Source organism: Indicator indicator, chromosome Z (genome assembly GCF_027791375.1).
Source record: "Indicator indicator isolate 239-I01 chromosome Z, UM_Iind_1.1, whole genome shotgun sequence".
NCBI classification, from domain to species: Eukaryota; Metazoa; Chordata; class Aves; order Piciformes; family Indicatoridae; genus Indicator; species Indicator indicator.
In genome coordinates, this window is record NC_072053.1 from 67,769,219 (window position 1) to 67,784,027 (window position 14,809).

A 14,809-nucleotide genomic window follows, 5' to 3' on the forward strand; every position below is an offset into this window, starting at 1 on the left:
TCCCAGGATTCCATTGGTTCTCTTGGCCACAAGAGCACATTGTTGTTCCATGGAGAACTTGCTGTCCACCAGCACTCCAAGGTCTTTCTTCATGGAGCTTCTTTCCAGCAGGGCAGCCCCTAACCTGTCCTGGTGCCTGTTGTTATTTCTCCCCAGATGTAGGACCCTGCACTTGTCCTTATCAAACTTCATGACGTTTGCCTGCACCCAGCTCTCCAGCCTGTCCAGGTCACATTGGATGGCTGCACAGCCTGACAGGTGTCAGCCAATCCCCCCAGTTTTGTATCATCAGGGAACTTGCTGAGGGTACTCTCAATGCCCTTATCCAGGTCACTGGTAAAGATATTGAACAAAATTGGACCCAGTACCAATCCCTGGGGAACACCACTTGCCACATGTCTCCAAGTTGACTCTGTGCCATTGATGATGACCCTCTGAACTCTGTTGTGGAGCCAGTTTTTAATCCACCTCACTGACCAGCCATCTATGTCACATCTCCTGAGCTTTTCTATGAGGATGTTATGGGAGACCATATCAAAAGCTTTACGGAAGACATATGACATCCACTGCTCTTCTCTCATCTACCCACTTGTTCATAATTTTATAGAAGGCTATCATATTACATAGACAGAGTCTCCCCTTGGTAAATCCATGTTGGCTACTCCTAATAACCTTGTTTTCCATGTGGTTAGAGATGACCTCCAGGGTGAGCTGCTCCATCATCTTTCCAGGGATAGAAGTGAGGCTGACTGGTCTGGTGTTGCCTGGGTCCTCCTTCTTGCCTTTTTTGAAGGCTGGAGTGACATTTGCTTTCTTCCAGTCATCAGGCACCTCTTCTGTTCTCCACAACTTTTCAAATGTAGTGGAGCAAGGTTCAGCAGCAGTATCAGCCAGCTCTCTCAGCACGTGTGGATGTATCCCATCAGGGCCCATGGAGTTGTGTGTCTTCAGATGGTATAAGAGATCTGTAATCCAGTCCTGACTGACCAGTGGAAATGTCCGCATCTCTCCAGTTCTGCTCCCTTACTACTGTTTTCTTACAGTAAAAAATAGTTTATTTTAACGCAGTAAGAAGTACTAACCTGCTGTAATACCCCAAGCTTTGGTGCTCCAAGGAAAGACAGGAGTGTGATTTGTACCGTTGTGTTTCGTCACAAATGCCAGTGCAAGTAAGTGCAAAACCTACTGGAATCCATTTGAGCCGTATTTTTCACCACAAGTGATTTGGCCTAGGTAATCTATACCAGAAGAGAAAGTTAAAGGCAGAAATGCAGGGTGGGTGGCTACATCTTCCTTTACCCACCACTGTGATTGCTTATCTAGTACCCTGGCATGTATGCTATGCTAAAGTATTATTCAAATGGCTAGGCTTTGAAAAGCGTGATTTTTTAGAGAGTACGCAGCACTTTTGAGCCTTGGGATGATACTGTGCAGAACACATCTTCATTATGGGAAGCTACTCTGTACAAGTCATAACAAGCCTAACTTAAAGTCATCATCTAATTGGAGTATAATTAACACCATGGTTTGAGCCATTTTTGCTTAGGCCCAGAATACCCAGGAAGTTACTGTACCTTGTTATTATTCTTACAATATAATTACTGTACCTTATTGTTATTCCCTGTAGTCGATCAATTTTCTTATTTAATTCAGCAATGATACTGTGTAGCTCTGTGATTCGTTCCTCATAGCGTAGTGTGGTTCGCTCCTGCACGTCTTCGTGCTCTCTCATTAGGTGGGATTGTTCACACTAAAGCAGAGACGCAAGGAACAGAAAGGGTCTAATGAATAACTGCATAGGCATTGGTTTCATGTATCATGGTATCAGTGCACACTATTAATGGTTTTCTTACTCATCAAACCAATGCTTCCCTAGTGAGAGAAAAGGACAGATGCAAAATATTGACAGGTACACAAAGGTACGTCATGACAAGATATTAGGAACACAAAGACTACCCAGTGTACTTTTATTACTACTTTCTTCTAAAGGGCCAAAGTTGCCCTTCTTGCTTGAACAACAAATGCCATTTGCAACTCAAACCAGCTATAAATAGATCATCTTTGAATCACAGCACACCTCACGATGCACCATGAATCTTGAAGCATCTTCCTGATGTGGTCCGAATCAGAAGAAGTCCTAAGGCAGAAACCAGATTATTATAAAGAAATGTAACCACAATTTGAGGTTATGACTTCTCTAGTATGAGTATTTGTTTATATTAGCCTTTAAAGATAACATAGCATATAATTTTTTATTTTTATTCTCTACTGGAATGCTTATTATTTGAACAATTGAAAGGATAGACAGCTGCTTGGTTTTTATATGTATCAAAAAATCCTCCTTTTTGTTTCCAATAGAATTTTAATCCAGCCTCTCTGCCTTACTCTTCAAGTCAGCAAACACTACTTCAATTACAGCAAACAATTACAATCTAGTGAACTAAAACTCTGTGGTGCATGCTGATTGAAATTATGCCTGATAGCAGCTAGAAAGAGCATGACTTCTAATTTTTTGCTTCTGAATGCCTGCAGGAAAGTCAAGCCTCCTTGTAGCCAGAGAATCATATATACTATGCTGTTAATAAAATTAATATGCCAACTCCCAGTGTAAAAACCACATGTAAGATTCCAGAAGCATTTGTAAATGCTACAGTTTCTAGCAATTAATAGATTCACATCCTCCAACATTGCTGCATCAAAACTTATTTTTTTTTTCAAATAAAGAAAACACTCTAGACAGAGGTTCAACCCTTTGTATCATAAATATAAAAATGACACCCAAACTAGCAGATATGCCAGAATTTTCATACCTAGACCTCACGTTTTTGGGACACTGACATTGACAGCTTGTGAACACTTTCTACATAAAAAGCTGTCTGAAAAAGAAAATTTACTTTGAGTTTCAATAGCATTGTTACCTTAAATTGTAAGTAAGATTAATTTCGTTATTTTGAAGTTCCAGGAATATGCACACTGTAAGGTCGCCCAGATATTAGACTACCCTTCACAGAGTACATTGAAATAGTTTCTTACACTAGCTGGAGGCAAAAGAATGTTCACCTACACTAGGACAAATCAACAGTGTCTTCACTCTAAAGAGGAGAGCAAATGGTCACGTTTTAGAAGAATGAATTTATCTGGCAAATAACATGATTATAATGATTGTTTATTGTAGGATCATTCTACATCTTATTTCTTATGTTTCCATATCTTAACATTGTATCTGGCTGAACAATTACCATGACTTTCAAAGTGCAGAAATAACAGAGAAATGCTGAGAAAATGCTTAACAAAACCTTTAAAAAAGATTTAGGTGCAATAAAAGTTGCTTATTCTGCTTTTCTAAACCTAAATTTTCTCTGACACATATTGATACCCACAAATGCTATCTAAGCACTATCCAGATAAATCAATTATGTCCACTTTTTTTTCCTTTTCAACAAAATGGATGTTTCAGATGGAGTGTATAGCAATTATTTTCAGAGAATAAATAAAGACCCTATCACAACAATTTTTGTCTAAGCTGTGTGCTCTAATGTTGAATTTGTTTATCTTGACTGAAGACATACGGGCTCTTGCTAATGGACCTCAGCCACGTTACCAGACTTTCTGTTTTCTCTGGCCATTTCTCAGGATAACCATCATTTAGTGACATACTCTGTGAATAACCAGTAGCCTGGCAATATAAGACTGTATCTTCATATTTGAATTTTTAAAAGGGCTCTTGGATTGGCTTGTGGGCAAAAGTAACTGGAAAAGGCAGAAAGGAAAGATGGGACATGATGCTAAGAAGGATTGCTGTGCTTTGGAGATGAGTGCAGAGCTATGTCTCAAATAAAAGAGGCAAAAACATCCAAACAATGGAAACATAGTTCATTATGAATCCCAAAATGCAGCAGTTGAAAATTTTTCTGGCTATATGGGATTGTTCCTTATGACAGCACATTTATTTCAAAGCTTAAAAGGGAAAATAAATGTATGTCTTGGTACCCACTGCTAAAGTTTTTCTTCTGGGATACTGAACCTGTTTGTCACACACTTTAGTTTGTGTTTTTTGAGTTTCAGAACAATGATCTGCCACCAGTTTTTGTCTCTTTCCAAGGTGGACACATTCAGCTCTTGCAATTATTATACATGTCAGTCACACAAACGTAAGATAAATACCTTACACCCTCCTCCTCATCTCTCTTTGAGAAAGTAAACACTGGCATAATCCACTGAGGTGCTGCAAAAGATGAGCAATTGTTGAGGTCAGGAGAGAAGTTTCTAGCGTAATTCTTGGTGTAAGTGACCCTTGGCTGGTTTTTGCTAGAGAGTAAGAAGGTTATTTCAATTACATCAGGAATTAAAATGCCTGGAAACACCTTTGTTTGACCTCTTAACGCTGCAAACAACCACAACAGCAAGAAGAGTGTGAGAAGGATGAAAAGAGAAAATATTTTAACCAAAGGATATGGTGTCAACGTATGATTCTACTGAACACAACTTCTTAGCACAAGAAATGTTACTACTGCAAATCTTTATGTTGAACTTGCAGTTTTCAGTCAGAGGACAAAAAAAAGAAGCGCCAGCAGCAGTGCTTGGTAAGACATGCTCCAGTGCCTGTTGAAACAAACAGCTGATATGGCATTGTTCACCAAGAATACAAGTCATCACCTGATAAAGCAACAATGATGAACCTAACAGGCTCACAGAGGTGAAAAATACTTGTTCTGCTGCTACAGTATTTTAATTTGAGAGGAGTGGCAGATTTTAAAGTGGTGATCCATTAAACTGACTTAAAGTATAAATACAAGCCCGTGATGCCCATAGATGACTATGAACTGTGATGCACCCCTCCTGCTCACAGATCTTGGTAGAAAGATGGGGCAGTATGAACAGGACCACTCTCTATATGTGTTTCTTAGACTCTCCATTCAGGCATCCACTGTTTATTATTATTATCAAAGCCAGGATACTGTACCAGACAGAGCTAGTAGAAAGCACCACTTTCCTTTGCATAACCATAGGAAGATTTTTGGAAGAAGACCTTAGTTGTGATTGACCAGTACTTTAGAGAAAATTTCATTCAAGAGATCACTTTGTGTGATGGTTTGAAACTGTCTTTTTAATTTTTCCTTGCAAAATTCAGAACAGAGAAAGTGAAAGAATGTAAATAAGTCACTATTGGGTGTAAGAAAGCAAACTAACGATTGTTCTAAACACTTCCATTGGATAGATAGAAATGTTTAAGAACTATTACCCAAAACAAAGTGGGCACTCTGCACATTCTGCGTTCGGCAGTGGGGGCAGTTGCTGGGCTGTCTGGCTGCTGTTTCTTCTTCTCTTCTGGCTGAAGATAACACGTACTGACCTTGGCAGCTAAGTTAACAACTTTCTGTTTAACTAACTCTGCTTCTCTGTCCAGGGGGGTCTGGGGGGGAAGCTCCTGGGAGAGAGAGGCCCCTTTGGGAGGGTCCCCTTGGGGGGAAGCAAAGGGAGATCGGTTGTGCTTTTTCTGTTGATTGTATATATTTGTGAATGTCGTGAATTTTGTATATTTGTATATATTCATTGCATTTCATTGTAGATTTTAGACTCTGCTTGTAAATACAGCTTTTCATTTGCTTCCAGACTGAGCTAGCCTGGTTATTGTTGGTGGGGGGGGAATTTCAGCTCACACCGACACACTTTTTATTTTTGGCGCTCCAACTCGGGGCTCGATTGCTTGTTTGATTTATTTCTGCTCAGATTAGGAAGCAAAATGAAGCTGTTTTGGATTTTGAGTAATTTTATTTCCTCTGTTATCAGTGTGATTGTTTACAGATGGGCTGTTTCCTGCATGATAGACAAGATTGTGAGATATGTGGCATATAAGTAGTTTCTTTGGGTTAAGAACAAGTTACTGAATGTTGGTGAATTCTGTTGTGGTCTTATTGGGCTAAGAAGCTATGGTAACTCAACTATGGATGTGCTAGCAGACACATATGAGTTTGTTACTCCTCTTACAACTACAGAGGGTCTTTGGAACCAGTGGTACCCTAGATATCTTGTGCTAGCCTTAATCTTAATTTTGTTGCTTCTTGGAATAATCATATGGCTACTGATAGCACTGTGTCAAGAAAGACATAAGGCTACTTGCTCTTCCAACTCTGCTGTGAATGTGAAAACCAAGCCAGTAAATTTGGTGGCCACTGTAACCAGAAAGCGTAAAGGAGATGCAGATGCTGCAGGAGATGGTGCAGATGGAGATGAGGGTCCTTCTACTCAGGGTCCCTCTGTTAAGAAAGATCCTTCTGATGAGGAAGAGAGGGTTAGCCTTAAAACTCTGGTAGACCTCTTGAGACCCCACATGGATGATGGAGATGTAGGTCAGGATGTAGACCCTGGTAGATTAGCAACTGCTGGCAGAGCCTCTGAACTCAAGGAAATTCAGCGGAGGATTAAAATAGGATTATGGGGACAGCGACCACAGGATGATGATGATGATGAGGATGACATACAGTCAGCTAATGCACCCAGACAGGAAATTAGACATGTGAGGAAGGATTACATCAGAGGAGATAATGAGCCAGTCCTGTCTTGGCTAGCCAGGTGTTTTGATATGGGAGCCCCAGCATTGGTGGTAGGTGACAAGTCGGCCTGTCAGTTGGGGATGCTCTCAAAGGATACAGGCATAGACAGGCATCTAGGCAAGTGCATTGGTAAAGTTTCTCTGTGGGCACGCCTCCTACTGGCAGTCTCGCTGAGGTACCCCAGCAGAGATGATTTACCATGGAACCCTAAGCCTTGGACCACAATAGCTGAGGGAATCAAGTGTCTGAGAGAGTTTGCTGTGAGAGAAGTAATGTATGGAGATCATAAGACTCTGAATCCTGATGAAATTCCTGTTGGAACAGGCCTTGCTAAAAAGCTCATTAAGCTTGCTCCTCCTAATTATGCCACTATTCTGGCAAGCAGGATTGTGGCAAGAAATTATGGTGGAGTGCCTCCCACTGTTGGCTATTTCACTGACCAAATGAGGCAATTGGAGGATAGTCTTGCACATACTTCTTTGGTTTCAGCCATTGAAACTTTGTCTGGAGAAATGAAGAATTGCATGAAAGAGCTGAAGGAGGAACTTAAAACCTCCATATCCAACTTGACGAAGGGGGATGATTCTGATTCCTCTTCCTCCAGATGGATACAAGTTTCAGCTGTTAGGAACAGACGTGCTCCAAGGAGGCCATTCCAGAATAGGTCAAACCAAAACAGACAGCAGAGGCAATCACATGGCAGTATCTGGATAACTCTGCGTGATCAGTTTGGTGAGAACATGAACAGATGGGATGGTCAACCAACTTCTGATCTTTTCAAGAGGTTACGGGAGCTACAGAGGGGCAGATCCCGAGGTAGCAATACCAGGAGGGTAGCTGTCGCTTCCTCAGTTTCCCAGAACAACTCTGATAGCTCCAACAGTGATCCTAATTATAATGCTGGACGTTGTGCCAGCTGTACATGTGGAGGTAATCCCCACCATTAGGGGTGCCCTGCCTTCCGCCAGGGGGAGGTAAGGGATAATGGAGATAACAGAATCTATTGGGATGTGTACATCCAGTGGCCTGGCACTTCAAAATTTCAGAAGTATAGGGCCTTGCTTGACACAGGAGCTCAGTGCACCATAATACCATCAAATTATCAAGGGGGAGAATCTATAACTATTCAGGGAGTCACTGGTGGATCTCAAGAGTTGTTTAAGATAGAGGTTGATATAAGTTTAACTGGGAAGCAGTGGAAGAAACATACTATTGTAACAGGTCCTAATGCACCTTGTATTTTGGGAATTGACTTTCTGAGAGAAGGGCGTTTTAAAGACCCTAAGGGTTACAAATGGGCTTTTGGAATAGCAACTGTAGAAATTGATGGAGGAAAATTGAAGTTGTCTATCAGACCTGAGCTTTCAGATGAATCTGCAGTTGTGGGACAACATGAGATAGAGGATGTAAAGCTGCCGGTTGCTTCTCAAACTGTGCATCACAGACAATACAGAACCAACCGTGACTCTTTGGTGACCATTCAAAACTTGATTCGTCAGTTGGAGAGTCAGAAGGTCATCAGCAAAACTCATTCACCTTTCAACAGTCCAATCTGGCCTGTGAGAAAGCAGAATGGAGAGTGGCGTCTGACAGTTGATTTCCGTGCCTTGAATGAAGTAACTCCACCCATGAGTGCAGCTGTACCAGACATGATGGAACTCCAATATGAGCTGGAATCCAAGCAGGCCAAATGGTATGCTACCATAGACATTGCTAATGCTTTCTTCTCTATTCCCATAGCAGAGGAATGCAGGCCTCAGTTTGCTTTTACCTGGAGAGGCATTCAGTACACATTCAATCGTTTGCCCCAGGGGTGGATTCACAGTTCAACCATCTGCCATGCAGTGATCCATGATGCTTTGGAGAAAGGTGGAGCTCCAGAACACATTCAGTTCATCGATGACATCATCATCTGGGGTGAGACTGCTGAAGAAGTCTTCGAGAAAGGTAACAAAATCATTGACATTCTCTTGCAAGCTGGTTTCGCTATCAAGCGAGACAAGGTGAAAGGACCTGCCAGAGAAATCCAGTTTCTGGGAGTGCTGTGGCAAGATGGTCGCCGTCACATCCCAATGGATGTGATAAACAGAGTCTCCACCATGGCAAATCCCACCAACAAGAAAGAAACTCTGAGTTTCTTAGGCATAGTGGGATTTTGGAGACTGCACATTCCTGGATACAGTCAGATTGTGAAACCTCTATATGATGTGACTCGAAAGAGAAACAGTTTCCAATGGGGTCCTGAGCAACAAGCAGCCTTTGACCAGATCAAGCGAGAGGTAGTCCAAGTGATGGGTCTGGGACCTGTCCGAACTGGTCCAGACATTAAGAACATTCTGTACACGGCTGCGAGTGACAATGGTCCAACCTGGTGCTTATGGCAAAGAGCTCCAGGGGAGACACGAGGACGTCCTCTTGGTTTCTGGGGTCGTGGCTACAGAGGCTCAGAGGCAAACTACACTCCAACAGAGAAAGAGATTTTAGCTGCTTATGAAGGAGTGAAAGCTGCTTCTGAAGTGATCGGAACTGAGACACAACTTCTTCTAGCTCCTAGATTGCCAGTTCTGAATTGGATGTTCAAAGGCAAAGGTTCTTCACCACATCATGCAACAGATGCTACCTGGTCTAAGTGGATGGCTCTGATAACACAGCGAGCTCGAATGGGAAATCTCGAAAGGCCTGGTTTGGTGGAGGTGATCACAAACTGGCCAGAAGGCACAAGCTGTGCTAAACCTCCAGAGGAGAGAGTAACTCGTGCAGAGGAAGCTCCTCCTTACAGTGATCTGTCTGATGATGAAAAGAGATATGCTTTGTTCACAGACGGTTCCTGTCGTCTTGTTGGGAACAACCGGAGATGGAAATCTGCAGTGTGGAGCCCAACGCGCAGAGTTGCAGAAGCGAGAGATGGAGAAGGAGAATCCAGTCAATTCGCAGAGGTAAAAGCTGTCCAGCTAGCTCTTAACGTAGCTGAACGTGAGAGATGGCCAAAGCTTTATCTCTACACTGACTCGTGGATGGTAGCCAATGCCTTGTGGGGTTGGCTGAAAGACTGGAAGAAGAATGGCTGGCAGAGGAAAGGAAAGCCAATCTGGGCTGCAGATCTGTGGCAAGACATTGCTGCTCGCATTGAGAGAATCCCAGTGAAAGTGAGACACATCGATGCTCACATTCCTAAGAGCAAAGCTACTGAGGAACAACAACACAACCATCAGGCAGATCTAGCTGCAAGAGTTTCCCAGGTGGACACAAACTCTGATCCTGATCCTGATCTTGACCTGAAACACCGAGGTGAGCTATTCTTAGCTCGGTGGGCCCATGACTCGTCAGGACATCAAGGCAGAGATGCAACCTACCGATGGGCTCGTGACAGATCCATTGACATTTCCATGGATGCTATCACACAAGTCATCCATGATTGTGACATTTGTGCTGCTATTAAGCAGGCAAAGCGGATCAAGCCCTTGTGGTACGGTGCACGAACCCTGAGAGCCCTGAGTCACCTGAGAATCCCTGTTCCTTCCTTCGCTCCATCTGCGAGGAAACAAGCTGTTTGCTGTTTTTCCTGTGATTTGACTCTTTTGAATCATCTACATCTGAGATAGCCGGAATGGACTGTGGTCTTTATTCACCTATTGTTGTGGATATTATTTTAGATTAGATAAATGATAGTAGTAGCCAATGGAATTGTTTAGAAGGGGTGGACTGTGATGGTTTGAAACTGTCTTTTTAATTTTTCCTTGCAAAGTTCAGAACAGAGAAAGTGAAAGAATGTAAATAAGTCACTATTGGGTGTAAGAGAGCAAAATACTGATTGTTCTAAACACTTCCATTGGAACTATTACCCAAAACAAAGTAGGCATTCGGCACATTCTGCGTTCGGCAGTGGGGGCAGTTGCTGGGCTGTCTGGTTGCTGTTTCTTCTTCTCTTCTGGCTGAAGATAACACGTACTGACCTTGGCAGCTAAGGTAACAACTTTCTGTTTAACTAACTCTGCTTCTCTGTCCAGGGGGGTCTGGGGGGGAAGCTCCTGGGAGAGAGAGGCCCCTTTGGGAGGGTCCCCTTGGGGGGAAGCAAAGGGAGATCGGTTGTGCTTTTTCTGTTGATTGTATATATTTGTGAATGTCGTGAATTTTGTATATTTGTATATATTCATTGCATTTCATTGTAGATTTTAGACTCTGCTTGTAAATACAGCTTTTCATTTGCTTCCAGACTGAGCTAGCCTGGTTATTGTTGGTGGGGGGGGAATTTCAGCTCACACCGACACACTTTTTTGGCAAACATCAATACAAACATTCTTTATGAAATAATAGAAGAGTGTAGGCAAATGCTATAGCGGGTCTCCATAGACTGCAGTTTTGGAAATGAGCATGATGTGATAACCAGGAATCAATTGCATCCTTTCATAAAATTTTACGCAGAGACTATTCAATTGTCTTTCTTTACCATTTGTTATTTAGTACTGGAATTGTGGTTCCCTAAATCACCTCCACTCTGTAAAGAGTTCTTTCTTCCAAAGGGTCTAGCATGCTTCATGAAACAATGGGAATAGTATTACCAGAAATGTATTATGAGAGCTATTTGTTTCTGAGAGCATTTACCACATGAGCTGAAATGAAACATGTGCTACCTTAAAAAGTATAGTCCAGATGCAGAATAGAGATTTCATACCGATCTACTAGAATCTGAATATGGTTATGCAGAACCTCCAACGCATCTTATTTAATTTATGCCTTCTGAAAGTCTGTTTCACATTAGTGAGGAAGAAATGCATTAGATGGAGGGTGTAGAGGAAAAGATGATACAGTATGATACACAGTACAAATCTGGATGAATCTCTGTGGAATGGGAGGAAAAGTACAAAAATACATGTTAACTGGAGAATCTACTTGGAAGTAATGCAGTTAGGAAAAGACAAAAAAGTAAAGCGGTTTCATTAATCTTAATACTTAAACATAGTCAACACATTGAGTACATGAGTTGTGCTTCTTAGTGACTTATTATGAAAGACCGTATTTTATTTAATACATACCCAAAAAAATTTCCGCCCACTTGAGGGCTCAAAAAAAAAATTATAAAGAGCTAAAACATTAAAACTTTATAGAAATTGTTCACTAAAAAGTGAACAATTTTTTTGTGAAAGCTAGTGTGCTAGCTAGCTGAGTTAACTTAGGGTTAAATTAACGAGGCAGGAATTATTTACGGGTTCTATTTGGTCACGAATTCTTCCAGGATGCTTAATTAATTTTAGTACAATTTAGAAAATTCAGAGAATGGAAAAGGCTAAGCCACAAATAGCTTCACCCCACTTATAAACCAAAGGCCAGCTAAGAAACTGCTAGGGAAGTATGGAACGCTGATTTTTATAAACGAGATTGGAGTAGGAATTTGCAGACAGTCCCTAGCTCTCCCCCTCTTCCATCTCCAGAAACTGCTGGTTTTGTAATCCAATTCTGTGTGTGACATGGCTGAAATTCAAAATGGGGGGACCCGCCAGAAATCAAAAGCGTCTGTAGACACAGCTGCCACGAGGGAAACTTGTGCAGTGCAAGGAAAAGCCGCAGGATCAGTCCTGAGCAGGCAGGATCAGTCCTGAGCAGGCAGGATCACAGCAGGCAGGTGGGTCCAGCAAGAAGCCAGTCGAGTGCCATGTCCTCCAAGGTAGCCACAAATCCAGGGCACGGCAAGTGGAGTCCAAAAATAAGCACCCAAAATGGCAGAGCTGAAAATGAGCGGGCTCCCAGAAAACGGGCAAGAGCGGCGGAAAAATGAGAGCCCAGACTGCTCTCTGCTTACCCTATTTAAGATATTCCTAGACAACTGTCCAGGCCAAAATGTGAAGTAAACCCCTTATCACATTTCCAAATCCCAGGGACTTGTCCCCCCATCGGTAAATACCTGTGGGGGCCTTTGCCTGGCAGGGACAATAGGTAGTTATTACTGTCCTCAGGTTTGAATAGGGGAGACAAAGGTGCAAAATGGTCTTCCCCTGCCCTGAGGACAGTAATAACTACCTATTGTCCCTGCCAGCAATGCTCGCTTTCAGGTGTTATAATTTTGTGTTCACTGCTCAGGCAATAACTGTCACTATGCTTGAGCTCACACGCCTACCACCCAAGATCATGTAAAACCCTCAGCAAGACAGATCAAGCATTACACAGACTTGTAACCATGAAAGAAAACACCAAATAAATTTGTGCTAGTAAGTGTATATGTTAGCTGGGATTAAGGACTGATCCTCAATCCAAGCCACTATCAACGGGGATTTATTACTGTATGGGAGCATCCACAAGGCACTTTTCATTGGTCAAGAGAGGGTATTTTTAAACAAAGATCTGGAAATAAAACACTATCAAAAAACTGTGGTTAACACAAGACCCTGCAGAGTTTATAAATCGCAACAGTCAGTGTAGTCATGCCGAATAATGTGGATTTTTTGGATACAGTGGATCCATCTTAGCATTTAATGATTATTAAATGTAGCCTTGTATCAAACTGCATGTCAGAATGCAGTAGAAATTAAAAAAGGCTCTCAGATTACAGCTAACAAACAGTGTTAACTCCCAACATGGCTCTGACTCACGTATCTAGAGGAAAAAAACCCATGAAAGTGGTTTTTGATTCTGAATGTTTCATTGATGGTCTGCAATAAGACTATTGCTTACAAAGCTCTAAGACCTTAAAGGTATCTGAGAAAACATCAGGGAATGAGGACAAGGGCCAAAATATGTTTGAAGGATGGAAGTAAATGCTTTAAAATCTAGACTGTTTAAACATTCCTACATTTGAATTAAGTAATACACAGATACGGGCCCTATCAAAATGCACTGAATACTGATAAATTCACAAAATCATAGCATAGCTGAGTTTGACAGGAACCTAGAGGTCATTCATCCAACCCCCTACCCAACTGAAGGAAGATGACCTAAAACAGGCTGCCCCAAGACCAGGTCCAGCTGGCTGGAGGCTTTCCAAGGTTGGACATTCCACAGCCTCCCTGGACAGCAAATACAATGCTATACTTTACCAGACATAATGTTATGACTGTCTCTATACAAGTAAGAGTAAGTAATTTGAATTTTAAAGTACTTATAGAAGTTATTTGCCAGAACAACATTATCTGAAAACAATGGTTTCATTTAGAAAAGAAATATTATGAAAAATAGTTCAGTTTTACATGTTTGCATATGCCTCCCTATATTTACCTTGATCTGAAAAAAATGAGTAGCTGTTTTTTTTAAGAGCTGTGGAACACTAGAAATCAGACCTTATTCTTCTTTAAAATCCTTTGGATTTCCACTCACAGTGTTTTTCACAACAAATATAGACAAACTGGCTTATTAGAACGTAGTCTGAGGTCACAAATGATTTCTCTCATACCGCCAAATCACTGCCAGTTGGAAACAGCTTTTGATCAGTGTTAATTTGTGCTGTGTTTAAGTCTCACCCAGGAGTGGAAGGCTTTTCAATCACATACCTAATCCACTACAATAAGAATGAAATTTTTATATTCTAAAGTATTTCAAAGCAGACACTGCTTAAGCTGGATTCAAAATAAAATTAATCTAACTCTTTCCTGTTATTTTTAGAAGAGCATCATCAGGACATAAAACTTAAAAACCAAGGCAACCATGTTTCTTGCAGTCTTAAAATTATTTTCACTTGTGACACTGTTCAGGCATTTTACCCTCTCCTTATATATACCACGTTCCTCTCTGAAAAACAAGGACTGCATAAAACAAGGACTATATTCAGAATTTTAAACTATTTCTCACCTGTGCTTTGGCCAACTTCTTTTCCAACACGTCACGCTCCCTTTCTGTTTGTTGAAGACGTTTATTAAGCTCCACTATGTCTCCCTTTAATGAAGCCAGGGCTGCTAAATGAAGCTGGAAGATAAAAGGAAAGAAGTAAATCAGCCAGTTCACAAGCCATGTAGCAGTAGCATTTAAAAGAAGATCCAGTATCATAGAGCAGCTACAGTATCTGCGGATTTCTGCAATAGTTAATAGAAACTTCAGCCTAATAATAAAGTCTGAAAAACATCCACATGCAACTAAATAGTTCTTCCATGGAATTCTCTCCACATAGCACACAAATTTCTTCATCAGAAAACGCATTATAAGGACAAATACAATTAAGTATAATTCAGCTATGTTAGTTCTAATGATAGTAGCTGGAGTCTTGTATTATAAAACTTGACTTTAATGTTGATTCAGATTTGTATTACAGAAGACGCTGTTTTGTGTTTTGA

At 41.4% G+C, this 14,809-nt stretch overlaps 1 protein-coding gene across 1 annotated transcript in view; it reads right to left on the bottom strand.

Moving 5' to 3' along the window:
- Positions 1-14,809, bottom strand: part of MCC (MCC regulator of WNT signaling pathway) — a 196,998-nt gene that overhangs the window by 79,667 nt on the left and 102,522 nt on the right. The window contains exons 2-3 of the mRNA XM_054397342.1: positions 14,331-14,444; positions 1,608-1,750 (exon numbers count right to left, since the gene is read on the bottom strand). Of these exons, the coding sequence (XP_054253317.1) occupies positions 1,608-1,750; positions 14,331-14,444 (257 nt within the window). The remainder of the gene's footprint in view (positions 1-1,607; positions 1,751-14,330; positions 14,445-14,809) is intronic.